At 40.2% G+C, this 14,871-nt stretch overlaps 1 protein-coding gene across 5 annotated transcripts in view; it reads right to left on the reverse strand.

The window, feature by feature from the left end:
* ANKRD55 (ankyrin repeat domain 55) overlaps positions 1 to 14,871 on the reverse strand; it is a 284,495-nt gene that overhangs the window by 44,681 nt on the left and 224,943 nt on the right. For all 5 annotated transcript variants that reach the window (XM_045060815.1, XM_019834369.3, XM_019834390.3 and 2 more), the window contains 2 exons: positions 11,664 to 11,794; positions 7,410 to 7,519 (listed from right to left, as the gene is read on the reverse strand). In XM_045060815.1, the coding sequence (XP_044916750.1) occupies positions 7,410 to 7,519; positions 11,664 to 11,794 (241 nt within the window). The remainder of the gene's footprint in view (positions 1 to 7,409; positions 7,520 to 11,663; positions 11,795 to 14,871) is intronic.

Consider the following 14,871-nt stretch of genomic DNA (forward strand, 5'->3'; position numbering starts at 1 on the left):
ATAACATAGTAGGTATAAAGCTCCTAGTACACAGACTTTAAAAGAACAGTGGCACTGAATGCAAGCTTTCTGAATTCTAAAATTTCTCCACCTAGTGGGAAGAGGCTATAATAATTGCATTTTTGGATAACACTTTTTATCTTTGTAACTATATTTCACTACTGGATTTTCCCCTTGTAATTGCTTTAGAAGGCTGGAGGGCAACTGGTGACTTTCTTTTCTCTTTACTGGCCATTGCTTAGTCTCTAGGGTTCATTTGGTTTGAGTTGTGGGGAGAGAGTGGGAAAGAAAGGCAAGAGGTCAGCTGTGGTCCAATCTGGTTATCCTCGGCCAACCCTAAGGAGACTGAGATCATACATAGCCAGACAGGATCTTCTGGGACTGCTCCAGAGCAGTGATCACACTGAAGGAAGTCAGGCTTTGACTTGATGGGAATGAGGGAGGGGAGAGCATGACCTCCTGTCACATCCTGGTGGTGGGGGTATTCCAAAGGTCATGGGATGAATCCTGTCTCTGGATATTTTTCTATTTGCCCCTCAAATCCATTTGCTGCCCTGCAATGTCCTGCTCTGAGGTTGACCTGCAATAACTTTATCATCCAACTTCCTTTGCCCTCTGACTGCTTTCTGGGTTTGGCCAGGAGAACTGGCAGGAGAAAGGAGAGAAGCCACTTCCCTTTCTGTCAATGACTTTTCCCCCTTACCAAAGGCCACAGCTCCTGCCTAGTAGGTCCTCTTCTACAGCCAGAACCCTGAAGAGGTTCCAGTAACAGCTCCATTCCTTGATCCTTTTGGCCTAGTGGTGGAATACTTTCCTGCTTTTTTGGGGAAAGTGGAGGTGGGGAATTATGTCACCATCTCTTGCTAGTTAATTTTAAATAGTCTTCCATTAAACTTTGTTCAGTTACCTTTTAATATTCTGTGACCTCCTTATTGTGACCCTGATTGATACATGCCAACCTATATTGCTTGATTCCATTTGATTCCTAAGTGTCTCAGATTCAATAATCTCCAAAGATGGAAACAAATTTATAGATAAGTATTCTCTCTCTCTTTCTCTCTCTCTCTCTCTCTCTCTCTCCCTTTGTGAGAGCAAACGATCTTGCTTTCAGGGCCATCATACATTGCCTTGGTGGTAATTCAGACTGGACTAGAGAGCAGGTGTTTGGTTTCAAGCCTGGGGCTTCCATGCTGTTCCATGGTACAGGGGAATCTGCCAGGTGCTTGTCTCACATCTGTCTTAATTACCAGAGGATTTGAAGACCCCTTAGTTTTGTTTTCTCAGAGCCCTCGTTCTGTGCTAAGGTAGCTTAGAAGTATTCCTCCCAAGATCCCCAGCCCAGTCTCTTATTAGCACCAGCTCTGTCCTGTTCTCAGCTCTCTAAGAAGCCACACAAAGCCCACCTTATCCCAGGTAGCAGGATACCAGGCACAGAGGCCCAGCAGGAACATTCTCAGATAGGCAGCATGATGAGTGGTAAGAAAACAGGTGCTGGGGCCAGACTGCCTCCATTAGAATCCCTGCTCCATTACCAACCAGCCAGTAACCCTACACAGGCTATAAAACTCTCAGTACCCATATTTTCTTATCTGTGAAATAGAAATGATATTAACACCTCCTTCTTAAAGATCTGTTGTGATTTTAAATGACTCAGTGCATATGAAACACTTAGAATGACATTTACATGCCAATGAATATTCTGTATAATTTAATAAAGTTTTTAAAAGCTCTTGCTCTTTATATTTTGGGATCCCCTGATCTCAAAGATCAGGGAGAGATCAGCTAGATGTATACTGGGGGGTACCTTGTTTCTGTGGGCTTTATTTTGCTGACCCCTTGGACTCACAGCCCTGTATCTGTCCAGCACAGTGATGGTTGGGGAAAAGGGTCCCTAAGCCACCTGTCTGCCCTCCTGTTCCTGAAGCTGCTGATGTGAGAGTATCCTGAAGTATATCATCCCCCGACAGGTTAGAATGCATCACCTGGTAATGCGAGAACAGGACCCCAAAGAAATAATTTCCTTCCTCCCTCTATCTGTCATCAAGAGTCATGAAAAGAGGCAGAGCTGCTGGCACTCTGGCAGGGAAAAAAAAAAAAGAATCTGCCAGTAACCATGGAGACCATGAAAAAGACCTCCAGAGAGCCCTGTGGCTGCTTTCAGAGGAAATCGCTGTTTGCCTTCCAAGGCTTGCATGTGTAGCGTTGTACAAACACAACTCCTTTCTCTTTGGAGCTTCCTCTTAATGATCATGCCCCCTCTTTCACACTGGCGCCCTCTGAATGTCCTAGAAGCAAGAAAAGCCCTAGGGAGCTGAAAGGGAAAAAACTTGGACCTGCTGAGAAGCTCAGGGTTCAAAGCAGGAAAGGGACTCGTGAGATGAAACCTGCGTTTCTTTGCTTTTGTCCATCCAACTTGCTATCGTGTTCATGATTATAAATCCCTTATTCTTGCATCAGCTTAAATCCCCACTGAGCTGCAGCTTAGCTAAGGCTGTACATTGGAACTGGCTGGTTTGTTCATGAGTTGTTTGCATCACAGAACCTTGCTGGAGGGCTAATTGAGGTGTCCCCTTGGCTTGTTTACAAGCAGCTACAATTTGAGGCTTCATTCTAAATAACCTCTAGTTGAGCACTGAGTGGAAGGAGCATGCTTAGATTTGGAAATCTAAGTATTAGTAGATTTTAAAGTGAGTATGAATACCTGAGTACAAGGACATAATGTGGCCCATATATATGTTTAGGATTAAGGGACAAATAGAGATGAATGTACACTAACAAAGGTAAGGAAGGGAGTTTCAGGGAAGCTGAATGGTTGAATTTGATGCTCATTGGATTCTAAAGTCTAGAAATGCTCTTATAGGGGCCAAGGGCAGGCCACCCTAAGATGGGCCACTTTGGCACGGACATTACTTTGAGTTAAAAGCAGTCAAAACCCAGTTGATTCAGGGGCGCCTGGGTGGCTCATTTGGTTAAGCATCTGACTTCAGCTCAGGTCATTATCTCAATATTTGTGGGTTTGAGCCCCACATCTGAGCCTGCTTCAGATCCTGTCTCTCTCTCTCTCTGCCCCTCCCCTGTTCATGCTCTGTCTCTCTCAAACATAAACATTAAAAAAAAAAATTAAAAAAAAAGCCAGTAGATTCAGAGAACACTCTTTAGCTCCCCCTCAATTGCTTGCCTGTACCAGAAAGAGAGCTATTAATAGAGATTCCCTTTCACTTAACAAACTTACCTGCCTAATAGGGCAATCTAAGTTTTCCAAACATTTCCTCTTAACTTCCTCCTAATGGAATTCTCCCCTTTGTATCCTCAGACCCCAACACCTCTCCTTAGCTCTTCTATATTCCCTTAGTCAGTTGCCTGTCTTTGGAATTTCCATGTCTGTGTGGATTCCCTGTACATAGGCTACTAAATTTGATTTTTTTTTCTGTTAATCTGTCTCATGTCAGTTTGATTCTTAGTCCAGTTAGAAGGATCTTGAAGGATGGAAGAAATTCTTCCTCCCCAACACACCTGTATGTGAACATATGTTTTGTGGACCTGTGTGTGCTAAGGTGAAGAAGGCTGGAGTGAGAGCTGGTGGGGTGGCAGCAGCAGGGATTGATTCTTTAGCACTGATCTATGGTATTTCTTTATTTCTGTCTATCTCCTATTGTGATTATAACCCCATCATCACCATCAGCAATACTTACCAAACACTGACAATGGACAGTGGTCAGTGTTTTTTTACATATTTGCTCATTTATTTCTGCCGATTTACCATGAAATAAATACTGTATTATTTCTACTTTCTAGGAAAGAAAGCTAGCTGAGTCTTGACAAGTTAACTTTGTCCAAGATAATGTGGTTACTAAGAGATGGACCAGATTCAAACCTGGTCAGTCTGACTCCAGAGCTGGCAGTCCTGACCATCCTTTACCTCAATCCAAAAGGGATATTAGGTGGTTTTTAGATACATACAGTAAAACAAGATTACAAGTGAAGAAACTAGTCCAAGAGAAAATAAGGGCAGGGTAAATAAGATGCAGTTATGGTCCTACACATGTGCCAGAGGTGGGACACAAACTGGGGTTTGGGTTTTTTAAACATATAGAGAGAAATCATAGGTCACAGGGCCCACAGAGTAAAAATAAATAATTTATCAGGAGAAACACAGCAATTCTTCCTTTAGTAGAATTTTTTTGTGTGTGGTTTCTCATTTTTTAGATGCTATAACAAAGTATTTCCTGACAATGAAACAATAAGGAGTTTTGTAAAGCTTCTTAGGGTAGGGCTTAATGACAGACTGTGGCCATTAAAGTACATCCTACAGGGTCCACAGTAGTGGATCCTAGGAACAGAGTAGGCACACGGGCAGGTTACTTAGCCTCACACATGCACTAGGCAATTAATTATCTTCTTAGTGCCTCAGCTTTCTTATCCATAAAATGGGGAGAGAAATATTACCTATCACATAAAGGTGTGGTCAAGATTAGGTGAGATAGTACATGGAAAGCACTCAGAACTTTGCTCAGAACATGGTAAATAATCAGTGCTATTTGTCTTTCTTTTCCTCATCATTGTAAATGCAGACCTATAGGCTTCAGTGGTTAGCCAAATCGGCTTACAGTTGTGTCCACTTAGGAAAACTAAGCAAACAGGTTTGCATGGCCTAATGGAAGGTCGCTCCTGCATTATGGTTGTAGGATTAGGAAGTACCCACAAGCCAGACTATATACATATATATATATTTTTTTCAGAAAACAATTATGAGTTCATGCTGATACATAAACAAATGGATGATAGAAGGCCAACTTTTGTGCCATAGGACATCGCTTGGCTACTTTCTGCTTGAAACACTGAATGCAGATGCTATCAAACACTGCCATGGTCATAAAATTTCTCATAAACCAATGATAAAATATCTAATTTTAAGCAATGTAATGCCATAGGGAATTTTTTAAGGCAAGCTAGTTTCTAAATGTTCTCTAGGTAACAAAGCCAGTTGCTTTGCTATATGGGTTGTTAAGGTTTCACACGATTCATTTTTGGAGAACATTTACCAGAAATGATGATTTTGGTTTTGGAATAGTTAATCTTAATCTTTGGGTTTTCCTAGTTGCCACAGCTAGTATTATCATAAATAAAGGAGGATTTTATCTTCCAGAATCAGCTAAATGTCCATTTAGGACAATAAAACCATATCATCAGCACACAGAAGGATGTTTATTTTTCTGGCTTTAGCTTTTCTGAAGGTGGTGGCTGGGTCACTAGGTATAATTTCAAGAAAAGGGGAAACCACAACTATGTGTTATCTCAGTTATAGTGATGTAATGTAGATCCTAGAGAGTCTAGGGACACTGCTGGGCATAATATGAAATAGACTAATATGTCCACAGAAGAGGAAATACAGTTGGATTGGTTTTTAATTTATCACTGTAGTGATTTGAAATGATGAGCCTAATCAATTGGCCAAATTAACATCAAGCATGCTTTTGACTGAGAAGTCTTAGTTCACCCCTCAGGTGCAATGGCCTGATGACAGAGACAGCTTTTCAGCAAAATTCATGAACCCTTTTCTTAGGTTGGAGTCATGGTTGGGAGGTGGATTCCATATTCCCAAGTACTCCTTAAACACAAGGTGGTACATGACCAGTGTGGTAAATGACTAGTCCTTATTAAAAGAATGTGAGCAGAAGTGAATTGAATCAAAAGCTGAGATTTTAAAGAGATAAGGTGGGGAGACTTCTTCATACTACTCTTTCCCCATCCCCAGACTGAACAAAAAGAAGCCACAAGATGGAAGAAACTTAGGTCTCTGAGTTACCTTATGGAGGGGAGCCACCCTCCAATCCAGGAACACCTAACTGGGACAAAGCTTTTATTGTTAAAAAACTGAAGCTTTGGGTTTTATTTGTTACAAAAGTTATAATCACCATAATAAAAGCCAGTATTTACCTTCCAGAATCAGGCAGATTTTGAAATGACCACTCAGTGAGGCTGGTAAACCAAGTAGAGTAAATCAAGGTAGAATAGTCTTAAAGGTACATTTTAAACATATATTTGAAACATTATTCTTGGGATAACAGTATGATTTTGTGACTAAATATTTGTGGGTTGTCTAGAAAAGTCATTCTTTCTTTATCCCAATTCATCAAAAGGGAGTCATCTCTTTATGATGTCTATTGATTGTTAGCTCTGAGCTTGCTGTTTCTTCTCTAAACTTCCTTGTTTTGTTGGGCTTTGAGTAAATCCTAGTTTTCTATTATTCCTGGATATAATCCAATGATAATAAGAGGCAATGCTTGGTTGGGAATAGTTCTGGAATTTCCCAAACCCTTTTGGTGTAAAACAGAATGAAATGAAGAAATCCTGTTACCTCTCAACCTGAAGAGGCCTTGGTCTCATGAACCCCCTCAGAGCCCCTCATGTTAGTTCTGAATTCAGGGTCTAGAGGATGAGGCTCCCAGATGATGAGGCACCCCCTGTGGTGCTGGCCTGTGCCTAGCTCTGGGGAATGCTAAATTCCTGTCAGAGGCATGTTCTGTGCTAGGGAGGTTAAGGAAGTGCCCAGAATGTTGCTGATACCACACTGGGAAATGCTATTATTGGCTGCTCCAAGGGGCTTTCAAAAGATTGGACACCAAGGACTTTTAGACACAGAGGATTGGGGAAGCTACACTTGGTCTGGACAAAACTTTTTCCTTTGTTGCTCAATTGTCTTACAAAAATGTGACCTTCTTGATCATCCAACTTATTTGTGTATATTTCTTCACACAGCTCCCAGAAGCTCACAGGCCTGGTTTTCCTTCTAACCCACTGGTTCCCCTGTCTCTCTCCTTTGCTGAGTCCCTTGCCTCCTTCCAACCCATAAATGTTGGCTTGACTCTGACTTGAGACATTAATCTTTCTGCCCAGTCAGTGCTCTTCCACTCCCCTCCCCACTATTTGAAATTATCCTATTTATTTTAAAATTACCCTATTTATTTGTTTACCAGAGTGCTGCTTAGCTCCTTCACTAGAATGTAACCTCTGTGAGGTCAGAGACGCTGTTGTGCTTACTGGCAACCACTGGGGCCTAGAGGAGCACTTGGTCCATGATAAGCACTCGACAGTGACTGAATCAATAAATGACTAATTGAATGGATGAATATGTGAATTCAGATGATGAAAAATAGCATTTCTTAAATCAGAGTGTAGGAGAAAGGGTTTTTCTTTTTAATTTATTAAACAGGAGAGGAATGAGATTAGAGTTTAAGATTCTTCCAGGATATTTTGATTCACTGAGATGAGGTCCTATCTGCTGCAATGTAAAAAAAAAAAAAATGGATGGGCTTTTTCTTTATTCACCTCAGAGGGTTAATTAGGTGACCTTCTAATCCAAGTTAAGTCTCTCCAAATGTGAGGATTGTGTGAACCTGGCTACTTACCTCACATCGGGCTCAGCAGTGGCAGCATGCAGTGGCAGACGGCCATTTTTATCCGGGATATTGTGCTTGGCACCATTCCTGAGCAGACTCACACAACCTTCTAGCCAACCCTGAAATATAAGAGCAACTGTGTCATTATATAACACAGCCTGGTATAACAGACCAACAAACTCTCTCCAGTTTTCTTTCTCTTTTTTCTTTGGTGTGGCTATAAATATGTTTTGTTTGATTTGAAGTGGTTAAGGATCACAACCTCAACTTCAGCAGAAAGCTGCAGACCTTGACATATGGGTTCCTGAGTATTCTGGAGGACCTTTACCCTGTCGGGTATAGATGGATTCCTAGACTCTCTCTTCTGTCTCCCATTCCCCATTTCTTACTTGCTGATATTCCACTTTTATATGCAGTTCCTAGGGATCAATATGGCATCTGGTAGTTCTAACCTCGCATTCTGTAGGCTTAGCTTCAAATCATGCTTGTCAGTGCTCTGACGTGGGTGCCATGGTCCAATTCCAAAAACTTTACTCCTATATCATTCTTGAGTCCCAGCCTCCACTCTGTGCCTCAGTTTATCTATATCTGATAAACAGGCTTTCGTCCTCTTTTCCAAGTTCTCTTTCTAGTAACCACAAGGATAATATTTTTCTTATTCTAGTCAGTCTCCCTCCCAATGTCTAGAATCCTAGTCTAAGCCATAATCCAATGGCTGAGACCCTGCCATCTTGTTGACTGATATGTCTGATGCTGAATATGGGGGTATCACCAGGACCCTCTAAGGGTTCCCTGTCGCTGGTCTTCACCCACTATGAATTCCCTAAGAAACTTTGTGTGAACTCCCTGCTGTCCACTAATTCTCCAGATTGAGAGTGGTGTCCCCTCCAGATGAGAGGGGACATCTCATGCTTGTCCCCTTCTTGGTTAGCACTTACAGCTGGGTTATTTCCCCACTATCTCTCATTTCAAAGGGCAGATACAATCACAGGCTAGTCCTCCCTCCCTTTCTGTTCTCTGCTCCTTTAAGTAACTGACCCAGCCCTACTGATAACCAAGTTTGGCCAAGCAGAATGCTTCCTACATTCATCCAGAACCATTGGGGTTACTCCTTCAGTTGTAATTAGATATATAAGTAGATGAAACAATTATTACAAAGAATAATATATATGATAACTCTCTGTCCTGCCTTCATTCCTTTATAGCTAAACTTCAAGACTACCCCATCAGAAGAGAAAAATGACTGAAGATTTCCTCTCACAATACTGGAAGCAATGGGGGGCTCCTGGGGGGCTCAGTCAGTTAAGTGTCCAGCTTCAGCTCAGGTCATGAACTCACCGTTTGTGAATTCAAGCCCCGTGTTGGGCTCTGTGCTGACAGCTCTGAGCCTGAAGCCTGCTTTGGATTCTGTGTCTCCCTTCTCTGTTTGCCCCTCCCTCAATCACACTCTGTCTCTTTCTCTCAAAAATGAATACACATTAAAAAATAAAAAATAAAAAAATACTGAAAGCAATGAAAATCAAAATGTTACTAAATGAATGGAGAAGAAAGATAATAAGAAAAGAACTTTTTGGTTCTGGAAAGTCTGGAAAAAATCTTTTAATAAAAGCACATTCGTAGGTTATAATATTGAATATGGTTTTGAATTGACCAATAATATATAAGTCTTAAGTAGAAACAAATGTTTTTCGGTCTTAAGTTATAATTTACTAATGTATTAAATCTGGTTTTAGTTTCTAATGTCCAAGTCATCAAGATCTCTGATTAAAAGGAAAAAATATGACAAAGAAACCCAAAAGAAAGGCATGCTGAACAAATTTTAGAGTTGCCTAAGTTTTACACTTATTGAAAAACAAATCTCCTGATGGGGGAGGGTTTGAAACATTTTTATCATCTTGCAACATTTCCTGGAACTATGTGTATGTGGTTTTCTTTTTTTCTTCAGAAAAGAAATCAGAAAAATCACTGAATACACTTGAAACCAGTGGTCATTATTCAGAATCAACAAGTACATTTTTTTATTTACTATGTGCTGGATGATTCCGCATGTGTTTCTCCTTCAGTTGTGATAAGTGTAGGATATTATTTTCACTACATTTTACAAATGAGGAAGGAGACACAAAATGGTGAGGTGATGTGTCTAAGGTTACACATCCATGGTAAGTGTATGTGTATACTGAGTTTGGAGCTGTGATGGACACTAAGTTGCTAAGTACGCCCTTTGCCAAGTTTCTCTTAATACTTGAATTCAAACATTGCCAGAAGGGGTTGGTGGGCTCCACAGTGCAATCCCCAGGACCACCCACCCCCTTCTCAGGGAACCTCAGAAGGAATAGGGAGGGGTCCTTGCTTGGGTTGCCACAAAGAAGTGGGGGCATCAATAAGAGGGTGATGCCACATGCTGTCATGCAAGCATACTTCCTTCATGTAGCTCCTTTGAATGCATTCCTAGAAAGACTTGTCTGCAAAGGTGGCACCTCTCTAGGCTCACTATTCACTGTGATCTACAGGATACTTGCTGTAAAAAGCCATAGCAGGAGCAATTATTAAGACATGTGCAAAAGGGAAGGGGCCTGGGAGGGCATTGCTGTGTCTCTCAGAGATATGACACTTCACCTACTAGTCATAGACCAATGGTTTTCAAACTTGGGTGGGTATAAAAATTGCCCAGGAGGTTTGTCTGCATAGACATCTTCTTTCCATCCACTACCCTGTCTGCTCCCAGTGTGTGACTCAGGAGGGCTAGTGTGTATTCCTGGAAAGTACATTTGAAACAAGTATTCCAACACTTCAAAAAAATTATTTCCAGTTTAAATCTAAGTCCTAGAGAAAGAGGGCATGCAAATAGAAAAAGGAAAAGTAGTTGCTAAAAAAAAAAATCTCTGTGATAATTGGGCAATGCCTCATGCAATCTATGTTAGATTGTGGCAGGAAGGTGTGGTATTTGGGAAAGGGAAGAGTCCTATTTCAGCAAGGCAGTTTCAGGACACCGTGGGGCTTGCCCAGGATGAATCCACCACTGTCAGTGGGCAGCAAGAGCAAATCCAAGAATCTGCTTTGGCTGCAACAGTAGTTATGGTGAAGATTTCTGGGAGCCTCATTAGAGGTGAAGGAGAATGATGACCCACATGTGGCACTAAGAAGAACTTGCTTGACATAGACTCAAAGTAGTTCTGGGGTTTCCTAGAAGGAATGCAGGGAGGATTTGAAAAGAGAGGGGCTTGAACGTTTTCAGTAAGGCTTACCAAGTTTACCCAATGTTGGGAAATGCTAAACTGAAATCTCTTGATGAGGACTGGCTCTATACAATTTTTATTTGTTTGTTTGTTTGTTTATTTAGAGAGACAGAGAGGAGGTAGGGGGAGGGGCACAGAGAGAGGGAGAGAGAGGATCCCAAGCAGGCTCAATGCTGTCAGCACAGAGTCTGACACAGGGCTTTAACTCACAAACCATGAGAACATGACATGAGCTGAAATCAAGAGTCAGACGCTTAACCGACTGAGCCACCCAGGTGCCCCAACAATTTTTAAATTGAGTACTGATTGTGGGTTGAGTCCTATGCTTGGTATTGCCCCTGAATAGTCTGGTATTTCTCCCCTACTCCTACCCCCGACATTTCCCAGCATTCCCCATATTTCTCACCCTCTAGCTTCCACTTAGCTGATCCTACCCCACAATGTTACCTGCAGCTTCAAATGCTACCACCCACTCAGGGTATTAATGGAGTGGGTTCTTAAAAAGAGTACCAAGTAAGTCCAGAAATGCTGCAAGGCAAATTCTGCTGTTAAAATGGAAAATAGTATTTTTCTTTTAAAAAAATGTTTATTTACTTATTTTGAGAGAGATGGGGGGAGAAAGAATGGGGGAAGGGGCAGAGAGAGAGGGGAGAGAGAATCCCAAGCAGACTCTGCACTGTCAGCGTGAAGCCAGATGTGGGGCTTGATCCCACGAACTGTGAGATCTTGACCTGAGCTGAAATCAAGAGTCAGATGCTTAACTGACTGGGCCATCCAGGTACCTCAATAATATTTTTCTAATGGCAAAATCACCTCTATCTTAGAAGATTGTTAGGAAGATCCAAAACGTCTTAGATCCACAAAAATAGCTCTTAGTAGTGCTATAAGTGTCAGAGATGATTGGAGCAAAGCTTCAAGTTTTATTTCCATTAGCATAAGTCCAAGAATACTTTTCTGCAAGGGGACACCATAACAACACACTAAGCCCTCCCCACTCCTTGACAGACACCACAGACATAATCAGTACCAGATAGGTTGCCAGGCATAGACTTGTGCGGCCATAAGCATCCTGCATGTTAATATTGGCCCCCATCTTCAACAACAGCTTCACTGTGTCAACTTGACGTCCAGAAACTGCATGCATCAAGGGTGTACACCCTGGAATGAGACATTTCAACGGTCTTTATAAAAATATTTGACTTCTGAAATTTATTAGCAGGCTTTATTTGCCTGTTCACTTATTATGCTCTTTGCAAATAAAGGAACTGGCCACAACACAAATTCAGCTGTTGAACTATATGAGACTGAAGAGAAATGAAGATGATTGTTGCTACATTTATATAAACTATGTATTTTCTTTCTGGCTGTATTAAATCTTCTGTAATTTTGCAGTAATTCATTGATTAAAACAATTTGTGCCAATGATTAAAAAATCCTCATTACTACCATGAGAATCAGCACCATTTAGGACATGACAGGTTTTTCCTAACCTGGTTTGAACAATGTAGAATCTGGAAGTGTCTGGAAGGCAACTCCAGCCAGGCAGACAGGTGCAGCATATTTTTATTAGAGATGGTAGATGATAAAGGGCAGTGATGGTTGCCTAGCCTTGGGTTACACACATTCTTAAGAAAAGGGTCCACCTTTATTGAAACACTTCTCTGTTTTGGTTAGTAATATAGGCCAAGGCATCTGGTTCTTTGTGGGTTTTCTTTCTGAAGAAAAACAGATGAAATTACACATTCTGATTAACTCATAGACCTGTTGGAACAAGCCAGCCTGGTGAGGCAGAATCCAGGTGCTTCACACTCTTCAGGTGAAGAAACCAAACCTCGGACACAATTCTTTGCCAAGCTGAGACTTGTTTACATGCTTTTCATTGATAACATATTCTTAGAGTGCGCTGCAAGGTACTCGAAATGGACAAATTGTGGGGCTGCTGTTCTCATTGCAAGATTACAGCTGGCAACCCAGTTTCTCTACAAATCTCTCCTTTCTAATACTCTTTGGGTAAAAGCAGCAATGAAGCACTATGTCTTGAATAGTGGCAACAGTTCCTTCTTTATTTCTTCCTCTCTCTCTTCTCTCCTTCCTTCCCTCCTTCCATCTCTCCCTCCCTCCCTCCCTCCCTCCCTCTTTCTTTCTTTGTTTTCGAGGATGTTGAATTGCTCTAGCACCTTTTGTTGAAGAGGCTTTCTTCCACTGAATTACATTTGCACCTTTGTCAGAGATCAGTTGAGTATATTTGTGTGAGTCTATTTCTGAATTCTTTGTTCTTTTCCATTAATCCATGTCTGTCCCTCAGCCGTTACCACATAGTCTTGATTTCTGCAGCCACATAATAGGTCTTGAATTTTGGAAGACTGATTCCTCCCAGTTTATTCTTTTTTTTTTTTTAACATTTTTAATTCCAGTTAGTTAACATACAGTATAATATTAGTTTCAGGTGTACGATATAGTGATTCAACACTTCTGTATACGACCTGGTGCTCATCATGAGGAGTGCACTCTTTAATCTCCATCTCCAGAATTGTGATGCCCCCAACTATGCTTTTCTTTTTCAAGATTGCTTTGGTTATTTAGGGTCTTTTGCGGTTCCATACAAATTTTACAGTTGTTTGTTCTAGTTCTCTGAAAAATGCTGTTGGTGTTTTGATAGGGATTGCATTAAATGTGTCAATTACATTGGATAATATGGACATTTAACAATGTTTGTTCTTCTAGTCCATGAGCATGGAATGTCTTTCCATTTCTTTGTGTCATCTTTAATTTCTTTCATCAGTGTTTTATAATTTTCAGAGTATAGGTCTTTCACCTCTTTGGTTAGGTTTATTCCTAGGTATTTTATGGTTTTTGATGCAATTGTAAGTGGGATTGCTATCTTAATTTCTCTTTCTGCTGTTCATTATTGTCGTAGAGAAATTCAATAGACTTCTGCACATTGATTTTGTATCCTGTGACTTTACTGAATCATGTATCAGTTCTAGAAGTTTTTTGGTGGAGTCTATTGTGTTTTCTCTCTATATATAGTATTGCGTCATCTGCAAATAATAAAAGTTTTACTTCTTCCTTACTGATTTGGATACCTTACTTCTTTTATTCTTCTGATCATTGTAGCTGGGACTTCCAGTAGTATGTTGAATAGAAGTGGTGAGAATGGACATCCTTGTCTTATTCCTAACCTTAGGGGAAAAGGTCTCAGTTTTCCCCCATTGAGGACAATGTTAGCTGTGGGTTTTTCACAGATGGCCTTCATTATGTAGAGGTATGTTCCCTCTAAACCTACTTTGTTGAGGGTTTTTATCATGAATGGGTATCGTACTTTGTCAAATGCTTTTCCTGAATCTTACTGAAATGATCATATGGTTCTTATTCTTTCTCTTATTGGATGTGATGTGTCATGTTGATTAATTTGTGAATATTGAACCATCCTTGCAACCCAGGAATAAATCTACTTGATTGTGGATGATTTTTTTTTAACATATTATTGAATTAGGTTTGCTAGTATTTTATTAAAGATTTTTGCATCTATGTTCATAAGGGATACTGGCCTGTAGTTCTCTTTTTTTTAATGGTGTCTTTATCCAGTTTTGGTATCAGTATAATGCTGGCTTCATAGAATTAATTTGGAAGTTTTCTTTCCTTTACTATTTTTGGGAACAGTTTGAGAAGAATAGGTATTAACTTTTCTTTAAATGTTTGGTAGAATTTTCCTGTGAAGCCCTCTGGTCCTAGATATTTGTTTGTTGGGAGTTTTTTGATTACTGATTCCATTTCTTTGCTTGTTATTGGTTTGGTCAAATTTTCTGTTTCTTTATGTTATAGTTTTGGTAGTTTATATGTTTCTAGGAATTTATCTATTTCTTCTGTGTTGTTCAAATTGTTAGCATATAGTTTTTCATAATATTCTCTTACAATTGTTTGTATTTCTGAGGTGTTTGTTGTTATTTCTCCTCTCTCATTTATTATTTTACTTGACTATTTTCACATTCTTTCTTGGTAAGTCTGGTTAGAGCTTTATCAATTTATTTATTTATTTTTCAAAGAATCAGTTCCTGGTTTTATTGATTTGTTCTATTGTCTTTTTTTTTGTTTCTATATCATTTATTTCTTCTCTAATCTTTATTATTATCCTCTCCTTCCTTCTAGTGGCTTTAGGTTTTGTTTATTATTCTTTTTCTAGCTCCCTTTGATGTAGGGCTAGGTTGTTTATTTGAGATTTTTCTTGCTTCTTG

Source organism: Felis catus, chromosome A1 (genome assembly GCF_018350175.1).
Source record: "Felis catus isolate Fca126 chromosome A1, F.catus_Fca126_mat1.0, whole genome shotgun sequence".
Taxonomy (NCBI): domain Eukaryota; kingdom Metazoa; phylum Chordata; class Mammalia; order Carnivora; family Felidae; genus Felis; species Felis catus.